Here is a 15,677-nt window from a genome sequence, read left to right as displayed (position 1 = left end):
CCTGCGATATACTTTGCCCCCTCATCACTGAGCTCTATAATGATTACTGTCCTCCTAAAAAAACACAGCATTTCCCTTAAATAAATGGAAATCCCCAAAGCAGACTCTAAAAATACAGGATAATGACCAGATTACATGGACTACCAGTAGGTAGAGGTCACGTGACCCTGAAAAGTGGCATCTAGGTCCGTGTTGTGTTTGTTGGGGCTGTCTTTTGTGTTAGGGTTTTTTGGTGGTATACATGAGGACAGAGGGTTACTTGGTGCCAGGGCTGGTTTCTCTTAGAAGCCCATACATTATAGACCCAAACTAGAACCCCTGGACTGTGACAGTCCCTGGACCAGACCCAATACATTTACCTTTCTATTTCACACACTTCTCCCTGTGACTTGAGGCCCTGCAGAGGTCATGTGATCACATGCAGATCCTCAGATCCTTGCACAAAGCTTCTTCACGATTTGCAGTAAAAAAAAAAAAAAGGTGATAAAACTACAATCTGCATCCCGGACACTTGGAAGCCCAAACCACCCGGATTATAATCTACCATTGAGGGCCGTCACCCAGCTTTCTTAGACTCCTGAGTGTTTAGTCAGATGATATCCGCTCCATGTGGAGCTGCATCATTAGACCCATCTATACAACTGAGAGACAACCGGGAAGGGGGGAATATTTGCAGGACTGCATGTTCATCTCCTCCACTTTCCAGCAGGAGCCACAATGACCATTTCTTACACCCTCGAAGTGGCCAATGCCAGATTTGGTGGCTTCTCCAAACTTCTCTTCCGCTGGAAAGGAAGCATCTACAAGTTACTGTACAAGGAGCTGCTGGTGTTCTCCTCCCTCTACATCCTGCTGAACCTCATATACAGGTGAGATATCGGGGTCACATATCGAATAACCAGTATCTGTATGGATGAGGATAACTATAGCACCCCTCCCCCAACAGCAGAACGACAGCGCGGAGTGTGCATTGTAATCTTTGGACTTCAAGGTCTAACACTACAAGAGCAACAGAAAGGCCATACTACAAGTCCCAGCACATCCTATCATTCAATAATACTCCCAGGACTGGCCTGGGTATTATCAGCTCCGCCAGGATTATGGCCGCAGTGACAGATATTAAGGGAGATTTATTATTTCTCGGGTAAAACAATAAACTTGTGGTAACATTAAGCTAACAGCGAAGAGATGACCCCCATCATCCACTTACATCCTGTCCTATGTAAAGAAAGCTTCATCATCATAGAATGAAACTCTCTGCAACCAGCTAATCAACGTTAGCCCTTATTTCATCACCATTTCAAGATCTTTGCTTGCTGTCATTGGATACCAACATCCTATATTTCAGCCTAAGGCTTCAGATACTCAAAGAGCCACCACTAGAGGGAGCTCACTACATACAGATTATACAGCCACCACTAGAGGGAGCTCACTACATACAGATTATACAACAACCACTAGAGGGAGCTCATTACATACAGATTATACAGCCACCACTAGAGGGAGCTCATTACATACAGATTATACAGCCACCACTAGAGGGAGCTCACTACATACAGATTATACAGCCACCACTAGAGGGAGCTCACTATATACAGATTATACAGCCACCACTAGAGGGAGCTCACTACATACAGATTATACAACAACCACTAGAGGGAGCTCACTACATACAGATTATACAGCCACCACTAGAGGGAGCTCACTACATGCAGATTATACAGCCACTATTAGAGGGAGCTCATTACATACAGATTATACAGCCACCACTAGGGGGAGCTCACTACATACAGATTATACAGCCACCACTAGAGGGTGTTCACTGCATACAGATTATACAGCCACCACTAGAGGGAGCTCACTACATACAGATTATACAGCCACCACTAGAGGGAGCTCACTACATACAGATTATACAACAACCACTAGAGGGAGCTCACTAAATACAGATTATACAGCCACCACTAGAGGGAGCTCACTACATACAGATTATACAGCCACCACTAGAGGGAGCTCACTACATACAGATTATACAGCCACCACTAGAGGGAGCTCACTACATACAGATTATACAGCCACCACTAGGGGGAGCTCACTACATACAGATTATACAGCCACCACTAGAGGGTGTTCACTGCATACAGATTATACAGCCACCACTAGAGGGAGCTCACTACATACAGATTATACAGCCACCACTAGAGGGAGCTCACTACATACAGATTATACAGCCACCACTAGAGGGAGCTCACTACATACAGATTATACAGTCACCACTAGAGGGAGCTCACTACATACAGATTATACAGTCACCACTAGAGGGACCTCACTACATACAGATTATACAGCCACCACTAGAGGGAGCTCACTACATACAGATTATACAGCCACCACTAGAGGGAGCTCACTACATACAGATTATACAGCCACCACTAGAGGGAGCTCACTACATACAGATTATACAGCCACCACTAGAGGGAGGTCACTACATACAGATTATACAACAACCACTAGAGGGATGCTCACTGCATACAGATTATACAGCCACCACTAGAGGGAGCTCACTGAATACAGATTATACAGCCACCACTAGAGGGAGCTCACTACATACAGATTATACAGCCACCACTAGAGGGAGCTCACTATATACAGATTATACAGCCACCACTAGAGGGAGCTCACTACATACAGATTATACAACAACCACTAGAGGGAGCTCACTACATACAGATTATACAGCCACCACTAGAGGGAGCTCACTACATGCAGATTATACAGCCACTATTAGAGGGAGCTCATTACATACAGATTATACAGCCACCACTAGGGGGAGCTCACTACATACAGATTATACAGCCACCACTAGAGGGTGTTCACTGCATACAGATTATACAGCCACCACTAGAGGGAGCTCACTACATACAGATTATACAGCCACCACTAGAGGGAGCTCACTACATACAGATTATACAACAACCACTAGAGGGAGCTCACTAAATACAGATTATACAGCCACCACTAGAGGGAGCTCACTACATACAGATTATACAGCCACCACTAGAGGGAGCTCACTACATACAGATTATACAGCCACCACTAGTGGGAGCTCACTACATACAGATTATACAGCCACCACTAGGGGGAGCTCACTACATACAGATTATACAGCCACCACTAGAGGGTGTTCACTGCATACAGATTATACAGCCACCACTAGAGGGAGCTCACTACATACAGATTATACAGCCACCACTAGAGGGAGCTCACTACATACAGATTATACAGTCACCACTAGAGGGAGCTCACTACATACAGATTATACAGTCACCACTAGAGGGACCTCACTACATACAGATTATACAGCCACCACTAGAGGGAGCTCACTACATACAGATTATACAGCCACCACTAGAGGGAGCTCACTACATACAGATTATACAGCCACCACTAGAGGGAGCTCACTACATACAGATTATACAGCCACCACTAGAGGGAGCTCACTACATACAGATTATACAGCCACCACTAGAGGGAGCTCACTACATTCAGATTATACAGCCACCACTAGGGGGAGCTCACTACATACAGATTATACAGCCACCACTAGAGGGAGCTCACTACATTCAGATTATACAGCCACCACTAGAAGGAGCTCACTACATACAGATTATACAGCCACCACTAGAGGGAGCTCACTACATACAGATTATACAGTCACCACTAGAGGGAGCTCATAACATACAGATTATACATTCACCACTAGAGGGAGCTCAATACATACAGAATATACAGTCACCACTAGGGGGAGCTCACTACATACAGATTATACAGCCACCACTAGAGGGAGCTCACTAAATACAGATTATACAGCCACCACTAGAGGGGGCTCACTACATACAGATTATACAGCCACCACTAGAGGGAGCTCACTACATTCAGATTATACAGCCACCACTAGGGGGAGCTCACTACATACAGATTATACAGCCACCACTAGAGGGAGCTCACTACATACAGATTATACAGTCACCACTAGAGGGAGCTCATAACATACAGATTATACATTCACCACTAGAGGGAGCTCAATACATACAGAATATACAGTCACCACTAGGGGGAGCTCACTACATACAGATTATACAGCCACCACTAGAGGGAGCTCACTAAATACAGATTATACAGCCACCACTAGGGGGAGCTCACTACATACAGATTATACAGCCACCACTAGAGGGAGCTCAATACATACAGAATATACAGTCACCACTAGAGGGAGCTCACTACATACAGATTATACAGCCACCACTAGAGGGAGCTCACTACATACAGATTATACAGTCACCACTAGAGGGAGCTCATAACATACAGATTATACATTCACCACTAGAGGGAGCTCAATACATACAGAATATACAGTCACCACTAGGGGGAGCTCACTACATACAGATTATACAGCCACCACTAGAGGGAGCACACTACATACAGATTATACAGCCACCACTAGGGGGAGCTCACTACATACAGATTATACAGCCACCACTAGAGGGAGCTCAATACATACAGAATATACAGTCACCACTAGAGGGAGCGCACTCTATGGCAATAAAAAACCTTTTCATGTTTTAGCCAGTCATCCGGGTCAATGTCCCGTATTGATTTGGCTTTTGCAAGTCGGGACTTGTGCGGCCGCGTCCTGAGAATGAGGTACGAACCTCGTGGAATTTCGGATCACTCCCCAGTTCTGATTGCGTTTGCGGAGGCCCCAACCTTAGGAAGGACCTTTAAATTGAACCCGCATTGGTTTGATGTAATAGGGGAGCAATCCCAAGTAGACCAGGATATTAAGGAATTTTGGGGCTTCAATGTAGGCTCAACACATATTCATTATGTGTGGGACGCATTGAAGGCCCATATAAGGGGCTTATACTTTAAAAAAATTAATAGGTTTAGAAGGGAACTACGGCGTAGGGAACAACAACTGATAGAGTCAATAAGGAGTTTACGTGCTGCATTGATTGACTGCCATAAGGAGCAATACATTGACCAGTTAAAGGAGGCGAATTCACAGCTCAAGACGCTCTTGTATAAAAAAGCACAACCTAAACTCCTGTTTCAAGGACAGAAACGTTTTTGTGAATCTGGTAAAACGGGCAGGTTTCTGGCTCGTTTGGTGGCCAACCAGAGAGAGGTTACCAGTATAAGAGAAATTAGGAATCCACAAGGAACTGGGGTAAGATCTGCAGAGGAGATTAGGGCGGAATTTGTGAAATATTACTCTACCCTCTATAAATCTGAGTCTATGTTTAGCCGTACGGATATGGATCAATATCTTCAACAATTGGAGCTCCCTCAGCTATCTGTACAAGACAGAGAGATGTTGGATTCCCCCATTCTTTTGGAGGAACTCCAAGCGACTCTTCCATCCCTAAAATATAACTCATCTCCCGGCCCAGACGGATTGCCGTTTGAATTATATAGGTATCATCTAAAATCACTCCTTCCGATTCTACTTTTAGTCTTGAATGAATCCTGTGTATCGGGCTCTTTACCTCAATCATTTAGAGAGGCAGTTATTATCCTGGTCCTAAAAAAGGAGAAGGATTCACGCGATATGGGGTCATATAGACCTATATCGCTCCTGAATACGGACTATAAGATTTTTGCAAAAATTTTGGCTAATCGCCTGAAGAAGGTTATAGCTAGTCTGGTACATTCTGACCAGACAGGCTTTATCCCGGGCCGCCAAATACAGATGAGTCTATACAGGGTCTATCTGAATCTGTCTGTTGGAGGGGGGGTAGACCACTCCGTCCTGTCTTTAGATGCCGCAAAGGCGTTTGACAGGATGGAGTGGCCTTTTTTGTGGGCTACGATGTCTCACTTTGGCCTTGGGAATGTATTTTTGGAAATGACTCAAATGCTATATGAACAGCCATTGGCACGTATTAATATTAACGGCATTAGTTCTCCTCCGGTTATGATGCGGAGAGGGATGAGACAGGGTTGTCCACTGTCTCCCCTCCTCTTCCCTCTTTTTATTGAACCGTTGGCTTCTCGGATCCGTTCAGATAAGGGTATAGAAGGCTTCGGGGTGGCGGGAGTGAGCGATAAAATAAGTCTATACGCTGACGATGTGATTCTGTTCTTGAATCACGGTTGGAAAATCCTCCCTTATGTGATAGAGGTAATAGAGGACTATGGCAAATTATCAGGCTATATGATCAAGTGGACAAAGTCATCGCTTCTACCGCTGAACCGCAAAGCTGTAGATGAAGGGAAGCGAGTCCGTGTTCTGGTCCCTAACGATACCTTGGATAATTTGGGGGTTAAGATCGGGGTCCCTATAAGTAGGTTTTATAAGCTCAATCTGGCCCTGATTCTTAATAAAGTTAAGGCCAAGTTCAGTGCCTGGCAGAAATTGATACTGGCACAGACAGATCGAATAGCACTGATTAAGATGATTATTTTGTATGTAGTGAGCTCCCTCTAGTGGTGACTGTATAATCTGTATGTAGTGAGCTCCCTCTAGTGGTGGCTGTATAATCTGTATGTAGTGAGCTCCCTCTAGTGGTGGCTGTATAATCTGTATGTAATGAGCTCCCTCTAGTGGTGGCTGTATAATCTGTATGTAATGAGCTCCCTCTAGTGGTGGCTGTATAATCTGTATGTAGTGAGCTCCCTCTAGTGGTGGTTATATAATCTGTATGTAGTGAGCTCCCCCTAGTGGTGGCTGTATAATCTGTATGTAGTGAGCTCCCTCTAGTGGTGACTGTATAATCTGTATGTAGTGAGCTGCCTCTAGTGGTGGCTGTATAATCTGTATGTAGTGAGCTCCCTCTAGTGGTGGCTGTATAATCTGTATGTAGTGAGCTCCCTCTAGTGGTGGCTGTATAATCTGTATGTAGTGAGCTCCCTCTAGTGGTGGCTGTATAATCTGTATGTAGTGAGCGCCCTCTAGTGGTGGCTGTATAATCTGTATGTAGTGAGCTCCCTCTAGTGGTGGCTGTATAATCTGTATGTAGTGAGCTCCCCCTAGTGGTGGCTGTATAATCTGTATGTAGTTAGCTCCCTCTAGTGGTGGCTGTATAATCTGTATGTAGTGAGCTCCCTCTAGTGGTGGCTGTATAATCTGTATGTAGTGAGCTCCCTCTAGTGGTGGCTGTATAATCTGTATGTAGTGAGCTCCCTCTAGTGGTGGTTATATAATCTGTATGTAGTGAGCTCCCCCTAGTGGTGGCTGTATAATCTGTATGTAGTGAGTTCCCCCTAGTGGTGGCTGTATAATCTGTATGTAGTGAGCTCCCTCTAGTGCTGACTGTATAATCTGTATGTAGTGAGCTCCCTCTAGTGGTGACTGTATAATCTTTATGTAGTGAGCTCCCTCTAGTGGTGACTGTATGATCTGTATGTAGTGAGCTCCCTCTAGTGGTGGCTGTATAATCTGTATGTAGTGAGCTCCCTCTAGTGGTGGCTGTATGATCTGTATGTAGTGAGCTCCCTCTAGTGGTGGCTGTATGATCTGTATGTAGTGAGCTCCCTCTAGTGGTGGCTGTATAATCTGTATGTAGTGAGCTCCCTCTAGTGGTGACTGTATAATCTGTATGTAGTGAGCTCCCTCTAGTGGTGACTGTATAATCTTTATGTAGTGAGCTCCCTCTAGTGGTGACTGTATAATGTGTATGTACTGAGCTCCCTCTAGTGGTGACTGTATAATCTGTATGTAGTGAGCTCCCTCTAGTGGTGGCTGTATAATCTGTATGTAGTAAACTCCCCCTAGTGGTGGCTGTATAATCTGTATGTAGTGAGCTCCCTCTAGTGGTGGCTGTATAATCTGTATGTAGTGAGCTCCCTCTAGTGGTGGCTGTATAATCTGTATGTAGTGAGCTCCTTCTAGTGGTGGCTGTATAATCTGTATGTAGTGAGCTCCCTCTAGTGGTGACTGTATAATCTGTATGTAGTGAGCTCCCCCTAGTGGTGGCTGTATAATCTGTATGTAGTGAGCTCCCTCTAGTGGTGGCTGTATAATCTGTATGTAGTGAGCTCCCTCTAGTGGTGGCTGTATAATCTGTATTCAGTGAGCTCCCTCTAGTGGTGACTGTATAATCTGTATGTAGTGAGCTCCCTCTAGTGGTGGCTGTATAATCTGTATGTAGTGAGCTCCCTCTAGTGGTGGCTGTATAATCTGTATGTAGTGAGCTCCCTCTAGTGGTGGCTGTATAATCTGTATGTAGTGAGCTCCCTCTAGTGGTGGCTGTATAATCTGTATGTAGTGAGCTCCCTCTAGTGGTGGCTGTATAATCTGTATTCAGTGAGCTCCCTCTAGTGGTGACTGTATAATCTGTATGTAGTGAGCTCCCTCTAGTGGTGGCTGTATAATCTGTATGTAGTGAGCTCCCTCTAGTGGTGGCTGTATAATCTGTATGTAGTGAGCTCCCTCTAGTGGTGGCTGTATAATCTGTATGTACTGACCTTCCATTCGTATTAAACTGGGGATTTTTAGCTTTGTATTAGAAGAGTCCTGACCGCACACTGTGTTGATGTAATGTTGTCATCTCTGGGTGGAGTTCCCCTTTAAGAGTTTGCATTTCACTGTCTTTGGACTAGGATTGCTCTGTCAGAGCATCAGAAGAAGCTCTTTGAGGAGGTCGCCAACTACTGCAATGAGAACACTAAGCTTATTCCTTTGATCTTCATCCTGGGCTTCTACGTCAACCTCATCATCAAGCGTTGGTGGGAGCAGTACACCAGCATCCCTCTGCCGGACCAGCTGATGTGTGTGGTCTCCAGCACCGTCCATGGAGGAGATGAGCGGGGTCGTCTGCTCCGTCGCACTCTGATCCGCTATGCCAACCTCTCGTCAGTGCTGATCCTACGCTCCGTCAGCGTCCGTGTGCTCAAGAGGTTCCCAACCATGGAACATATAGTGGAAGCAGGTGGGAGCAGCGGCGGGTCAATGGGGGTAGAATAAGGATGGGTTCAGGGAGCAGAGGTGGTGAGGAGCCCCCTAGAGTGGGGTGATAGTATTAGGGTACTCTCACACTTGCAGCAGAGGACTCCGGCATTCCGGACGCAAACGGGTGGCATTTGTCAGATGGATCCGGATGCGGATCCATCTGACAAATGCATTGAAATTCTAGATCCCTCTCTCCGGTGTCATCTGGAAAAACGGATCCGCTATTTATTTTTTTCACAGATATAAATGTCTGCGCATGTGTGAACTGGAAAACCGAATCCGTCAATGCGGCAATTTTAATGCGGGATCTGGCACTAATACATTCCAATGGAATCTAATGCCGGATCCGGCAAGTGTTCAGGATTTTTGTCCGGAGAGAAAACTGCCGCATGCTGCGGTATTTTCTCTGGCCAAAAAACGTAAGAGGGACTGAACTGATGCATCCTGAACGGATCGCTCTCCATTCAGAATGCATGGGGATAAAACTGATCAGTTATTTTCCGGTATTGAGCCCCTAGGACGGAACTCAGCGCCGGAAAAGAAAAACGCTAGTGTGAACGTACTTTAGGCATCTTTCACACAAGCGAGTTTTCCGCGTGGGTTCAATGCGTGACGTGAACGCATTGAGCCCGCACTGAATCCGGACCCATTCATTTCAATGGGTCTGTGCACATGAACGTTGTTTTTCACGCATCACTTGTGCGTTGCGTGAAAATCGCAGCATGCTTTATGTTCTGCGTTTTTCACGCATCCCTGGCCCAATAGAAGTGAATGGGGCAAGTGCGGGTGCGGTGCGTTTTTCACTGATGGTTGCTAAGAGATATTGTTTGTAAACCTTCAGTTTTTTATCACGCAGGTGAAAAACGCATCAAAACGCATTGCACCCGCGCGGAAAAAACTGAACAACTGAACGCAATCGCAGACAAAAAGGACTGAACTTGCTTGTAGAATGGTGCGGGTTTCACTGAACGCATCCGGAGCCGATCCGTCGCACTCGTGTGAAAGAGGCCTTAGGCTGGGCTCACACGGGCGTTGCGGGAACATGCAAAATTTTTCCGCGGTAGTGCAAAGCGTTTTAATGCGTTTTGCACGCGCCTGAGAAAAATCGGCATGTTTGGTACCCAGACCCGAACTTCTTCACAGAAGTTCGGGTTTGGGATCGGTGTTGTGTAGATTTTATTATTTTCCCTTATAACATGGTCATAAGGGAAAATAATAGCATTCTGAATACAGAATGTACAGTAAAATAGGGCTGGAGGGGTTAAAAAATAATAATTAAACTCACCTCGTCCACTTGTTCGCTCGGCGCGGCTCGTCTTCTGTCTTCTTCTTTGAGGACCTGGGAGAAAAAGGATCTTTGGTGACGTCACTGCGCTCATCACATGGTCCATCACCATGGTCCTGCACATGGTCCATCACCATGGTCCTGCACATGGTCCATCACCATGGTCCTGCACATGGTCCATCACCATGGTGATGGACCATGTGATGAGCGCAGTGACGTCACCAAAGGTCCTTTTCCTCCCAGGTCCTCAAAGAAGAAGACAGAAGAGAAGCCGCGCCGAGCGAACAAGTGGATGAGGTGAGTTTAATTTTTATTTTTTAACCCCTCCATCCCTATTTTACTAAGCATTCTGTATTAACCATGTTATAAGGGAAAATAATAATGATCGGGTCTCCATCCCGATCATCTCTTAGCAACCGTGCGTGAAAATCGCACCGCATCCGCACTTGCTTGCGGATGCTTGCGATTTTCACGCAGCCCCATTCACTTCTATGGGGCCTGCGTTGCGTGAAAAACGCACAATATAGAGCATGCTGCGATTTACACACAACGCACAAGTGATGCGTGAAAATCACCGCTCGTGTGCACAGCCCCATAGAAATGAATGGGTCCGGATTCAGTGCGGGTGCAATGCGTTCACCTCACGGATTGCACCCGCCCGTGTGAAAGTACCCTTAGGGGTTGGGGTAGTAGTCCAGCGCTGCTCTCCTGGTCCTCTTGTTTGGGATTACGTCCAGAATCAGGGGGTGCGGTGAGATTTGGGGGTCTGTGCAGCCTGGTGTTGAGGGCGATGTCTTATTCATCTTTTAGGCTTTATGACCCAGGAGGAGCTGAACAAGTTTGAGAGTTTGTCCTCCGACTTTAATAAGTATTGGATCCCCTGCGTGTGGTTCACCAACCTGGCAGCGCAGGCGCGGAGGGATGGCCGGGTGAGGGACGACATCACCTTGAAGCTCCTCATCGAGGTGAGTCCTGTGCGGGGGTCACTGCAGCTGGGATTGGGGGAGGGGGGCTCTTTGGCTGCCATTGTGGGGGGAGTCTATGGCTGGCGTTAGGGGGTCCATGGCTGGCATTGTCGGGCGGGCTCTTTGGCTGGCATTGGGGGGGGTCTATGGCTGGCATTGCGAGGGTAGGGGGGTCTATGGATGGCATTGTGGGGGACTATATGGCTGTCATGGGGTAGGGGGGTCTATGGCTGGCTTTGTTGCGGTAGGGGGGTCTATGTCCGGCATTGCGGGGGGGTCTATGGTTGGCATTGTAGGGGCCTCTTTGGCTGGCATTGGGGGTCTCTATGGCTTTCATTGTGGGGGGTCTATGGCTGGCATTGTGGGGGACTCTATGGCTGGCATTGTGGGGGGCTCTATGGCTGGCATTGTGGGGGGCTCTATGGCTGGCATTGTGGCGGTAGGGGGGTCTATGTCCGGCAAGGTGGGGGGTCTATGGTTGGCATTGTGGGGGCCTCTTTGGCTGGCATTGGGGGTCTCTATGGCTGGCATTGTGGGGGGTCTGTGGCTGGCATTTTGGCGGTAGGGGGGTCTACGTCTGGCATTTTTTGGGGTCTATGGCTGGCATTGTGGGGGCCTCTTTGGCTGGCATTGGGGGTCTCTATGGCTGGCATTGTAGGGGGTCTATGGCTGGCATTGTGGGGGGTCTGTGGCTGGTATTTTGGTGGTAGGGGGGGTCTATGTCTGACATTTTTTAGGGTCTATGGCTGGCATTGTGGGGGCCTCTTTTGCTGGCATTGTGGGGGGGGGTCTATTGCTGAATTGTGGGGGGGCTCTTTGGCATTGTGGTGGCGTTCTATGGCTGGCATTGCTGGTGACTGTATCTTGGGGCACAGGATCTTTAATGGGGGGCCCTCTATAACGGTGTCTGGGGGCCCCAGGATTCCTGGTTCATTATAATGGGGGCCATTCTCACTTCTGTCTCTTCAGGAGCTGAATAAATACCGCGCCAAGTGCAGCCTCCTCTTCCACTACGACTGGATCAGCGTTCCGCTCGTGTACACGCAGGTCGGGCGACGCTTTTTCTATCCTGAGAGAAGAAGGATCTTCTTCTGCCTCCTCTGTATATGGAGCGAGAGGAGTGTGGATGCGATTCTGGAGCTGCATTCAGAATTCTGCTGTTCCATCATTTCTTATTCTCTAGTTACATCTAAAACTACCTTCGTAATTCTGCTGTTCCATCATTTCTTGTACTCCAGTCACACCCAGAGCTGTGCTCATAATTCTGTTGTTCCATCATGTCTAATGCTCTATTCACATCCAGAGCTGCATTCCTATTTCTGCTGACAGCACCATCTTCTCCACAGGTGGTCACCATTGCCGTCTACTCGTTCTTTGCCACCTGCCTCATGGGGCGCCAGTTGCTCTTGCCTTCTGCCCAGCAGAATAAGAACCTCACCCTGGACGTGTACGTCCCCATCTTCACGCTGCTGGAGTTCTTCTTCTATTTCGGATGGCTAAAGGTTTGTGACATTGACCCTTCTCTGCCCCCTCAATGTGACCTTGTGACTGGGGGCCCCCCATGGTGACCCCTGTCCCCTCCGCCCTTTATTCCAGGTGGCCGAGCAGATCGTCAATCCCTTTGGCGAAGACGATGATGACTTTGAAACCAACAGACTGATAGACCGGAATCTGCAGGTGAGAGGCGGCGGGGGAGGGGCGACCTCTGCACCCCCTGGCTGCACCCCTGGCTCACCCGACTGCCGCCCTTGTCCCGCAGGTCTCTCTCCTGTCGGTGGATGACATGTACCAGAACCTGCCGCCCATGGAGAAAGACAAGTACTGGGACGAGCAGAGCGCGCTGCCGCCATATACCGTCGCCACCGCCGCCGACAACATGAAACCCTTGTTCATGGGCTCCACCTTCGACATGCGGTGAGAACGAGCCGAGAAATCACTGTACAATGTCCTTCAAGATCTCTGCTTGCTGTCAGTGAATTGAAGGTCTACCACTGCTGACCTGTCCTGACCTAATCACCCTCAGAGCTTGTTACTAGTGTATCCAATGCCTGAGCGATTGTTACAATGTGTCAGTCTGGAGTCCACCCAGGACTGTTTAGACTGGATACAATTGTAACAAACCCTCAGCTGTAAGAAGTAAGGAAGGGTTTCATTTATTGACAGCAAGACGAGATCTAGAACACGATGAGAGGTTGAAACCGGCTCTGCACCGGCTGCATCCGCTGCGCTGTAACGATGTGTACCTGCTGGGAGTTGTAGTGTCAGCGGTGTCTCTCTGATTTCAGCATTGAAGTGGACTCGGAGCAGAGTCAGCAGGTGGCTGCCACCCCCAATCTCCCGCGGGCGCGCACCCCGATGCTCAGCCGCTTCCTCTCCTCCGCTGCATCCCCTGCAGTCGGCATGAAAAACCTCAAGGGCCTTGGGGTGAGAAGCCATCTTGTCCGCTTCAGAGGAGACGGATTCCCCTCTCCCAACACCAACACCCGGTACTCAGATCTGGACCCCGACGGGCGCATCGATGAGGAGGAGACCACCGAGGACGAGAGGGAAAGTCGAGCCAGCGAGCCGCCAACCCCCAAAGTTGTGTCCAGATCCCTCCGACGTCTGGAAGCCTCCGAGAAACAGAAAAAGATGGAGCAGCCGCGGACCGCCAACATCCTGATCACCGTGGATGAGCCACCCGAGGAGAAGGCGGAGGACGAGGACGCCGAGTGCTGAAGACACCAGAACATGGCATCTGCTGTTATCAGCCACCTCAAGACTGTAGTACGATGGGACGAGCAACCGAAAGTGTACGGACCTCCCGGACCCCCATGATGACTACTGTGCCATGTGTAACTGATGACAGCACTGACGACGGTTCTGGGCCGTGTTCACACTTCAGTTATTAGGAGCCAAGACCCGTCGTGAAGAAGAAGCCTCCACAGAGATGCAATAAAGTTCTGCTCCTGTTCCGTGATTCGGACCCGCACCTGGTTTTGGCTGAGGTTCAGTACAATGACTGAAGTGTGAACTCGGCCTTACTGTCCCTTAGGCCTCATGCACACGACCGTTGTGTGCATCCGTGGCCGTTGTGCCGTTTTCCGTTTTTTTTCGTGGACCCATTGACTTTCAATGGGTCTGTTGAAAACTCGGAAAATGCACCGTTTGTCATCCGCCTCCGTGATCCGTGTTTCCTGTCCGTCCAAAAAATATGACCTGTCCTATTTTTTTGACGGACAACGGTTTACAGACCCATTCAAGTCATTGGGTCCGTGAAAGAACACGGATGCACACAAGATTGGCATCCGCGTCCGTGATCCGTGGCCGTAGGTTACTTTCATACAGACGGATCCGAAGATCGGGAAAACTCAGAACCGACAGTATATTTTAACACAGAGGCGTTCCCATAGTGATGGGGACGCTTGTAGTTAGAATATACTAAAAGAACTGTGTACATGACTGCCCCCTGCTGCCAGGCAGCACCCGATCTCTTACAGGGGGCTGTGATCCGCACAATTAACCCCTCAGGTGCTGCACCTAAGGGGTTAATTGTGCATATCATAGCCCCCTATAAGAGATCAGGGGCTGCCAGGCAGGAGGGGGCAGACCCCCCTCCCTCCCCAGTTTGAATATCATTGGTGGCCAGTGTGCGGCCCCCCCGCCCCCCCTCCCTCTGTTGTAATATCATTGGTGGCCAGCGTGCGGCCCCCCCCCCCCCTCCCTCTATTGTAATATCATTGGTGGCCAGTGTGCGCCCCCCCCCCGGCCCCCCCTCTATTGTATTAATATCATTGGTGGCACAGTGTGCGCCCCCCCCCGGCCCCCCTCCCTCAATCTATTGTATTATTTTCATTGGTGGCACAGTGTGCGGCCTCCCCCGGCCACACCCCTCCCTCTATTGTAATACCATTGGTGGCCAGTGTGCGCCCCCCCCCCCGGCCCCCCCTCTATTGTATTAATATCATTGGTGGCACAGTGTGCGGCCCCCCTCCCTCCCTCTATTGTATTATTTTCATTGGTGGCACAGTGTGCGGCCTCCCCCGGCCACCCCCCCATCCCTCTATTGTAATATCATTGGTGGCCAGTGTGCGGCCTCCCCCGGCCCCCCCTCCCTCTATTGTAATATCATTGGTGGCCAGTGTGCGCCCCCCCCGGCCCCCCCTCTATTGTATTAATATCATTGGTAGCACAGTGTGCGCCCCCCCCGGCCCCCCTCCCTCACTCTATTGTATTATTTTCATTGGTGGCACAGTGTGCGGCCTCCCCCAGCCCCCCCTCCCTCCCTCTATTGTAATATCATTGGTGGCCAGTGTGCGGCCTCCCCTCTCCCCCCCCCCCCCCCCGATCATTGGTGGCAGCGGAGAGTTCCGATCGGAGTCCCAGTTTAATCGCTCTGGGGCTCCGTTCGGTAACTATGGCAACCAGGATGCTACTGCAGGCCTGGTTGCCATGGTTACTTAGCAATATTACAATATTAGAAGCATCATACTTA

The 15,677-nt window shown here is 48.8% G+C and overlaps 1 protein-coding gene across 1 annotated transcript; it reads left to right on the top strand.

The window, feature by feature from the left end:
- The first annotated feature begins 717 nt into the window (after positions 1 to 717).
- On the top strand, positions 718 to 13,921 carry BEST4 (bestrophin 4). The gene is made up of 8 exons (XM_040408831.1): positions 718 to 869; positions 8,605 to 8,933; positions 11,049 to 11,203; positions 12,173 to 12,250; positions 12,550 to 12,705; positions 12,800 to 12,880; positions 12,963 to 13,117; positions 13,489 to 13,921. Exons 1-8 carry the CDS (start codon positions 718 to 720, stop codon positions 13,919 to 13,921), a joined length of 1,539 nt encoding a protein of 512 aa, XP_040264765.1.
- Positions 13,922 to 15,677: the final 1,756 nt, after the last annotated feature.

This window comes from Bufo bufo, chromosome 9 (genome assembly GCF_905171765.1).
Source record: "Bufo bufo chromosome 9, aBufBuf1.1, whole genome shotgun sequence".
Taxonomy (NCBI): Eukaryota; Metazoa; Chordata; class Amphibia; order Anura; family Bufonidae; genus Bufo; species Bufo bufo.
This window is presented reverse-complemented; position numbering and strand designations above follow the sequence as displayed.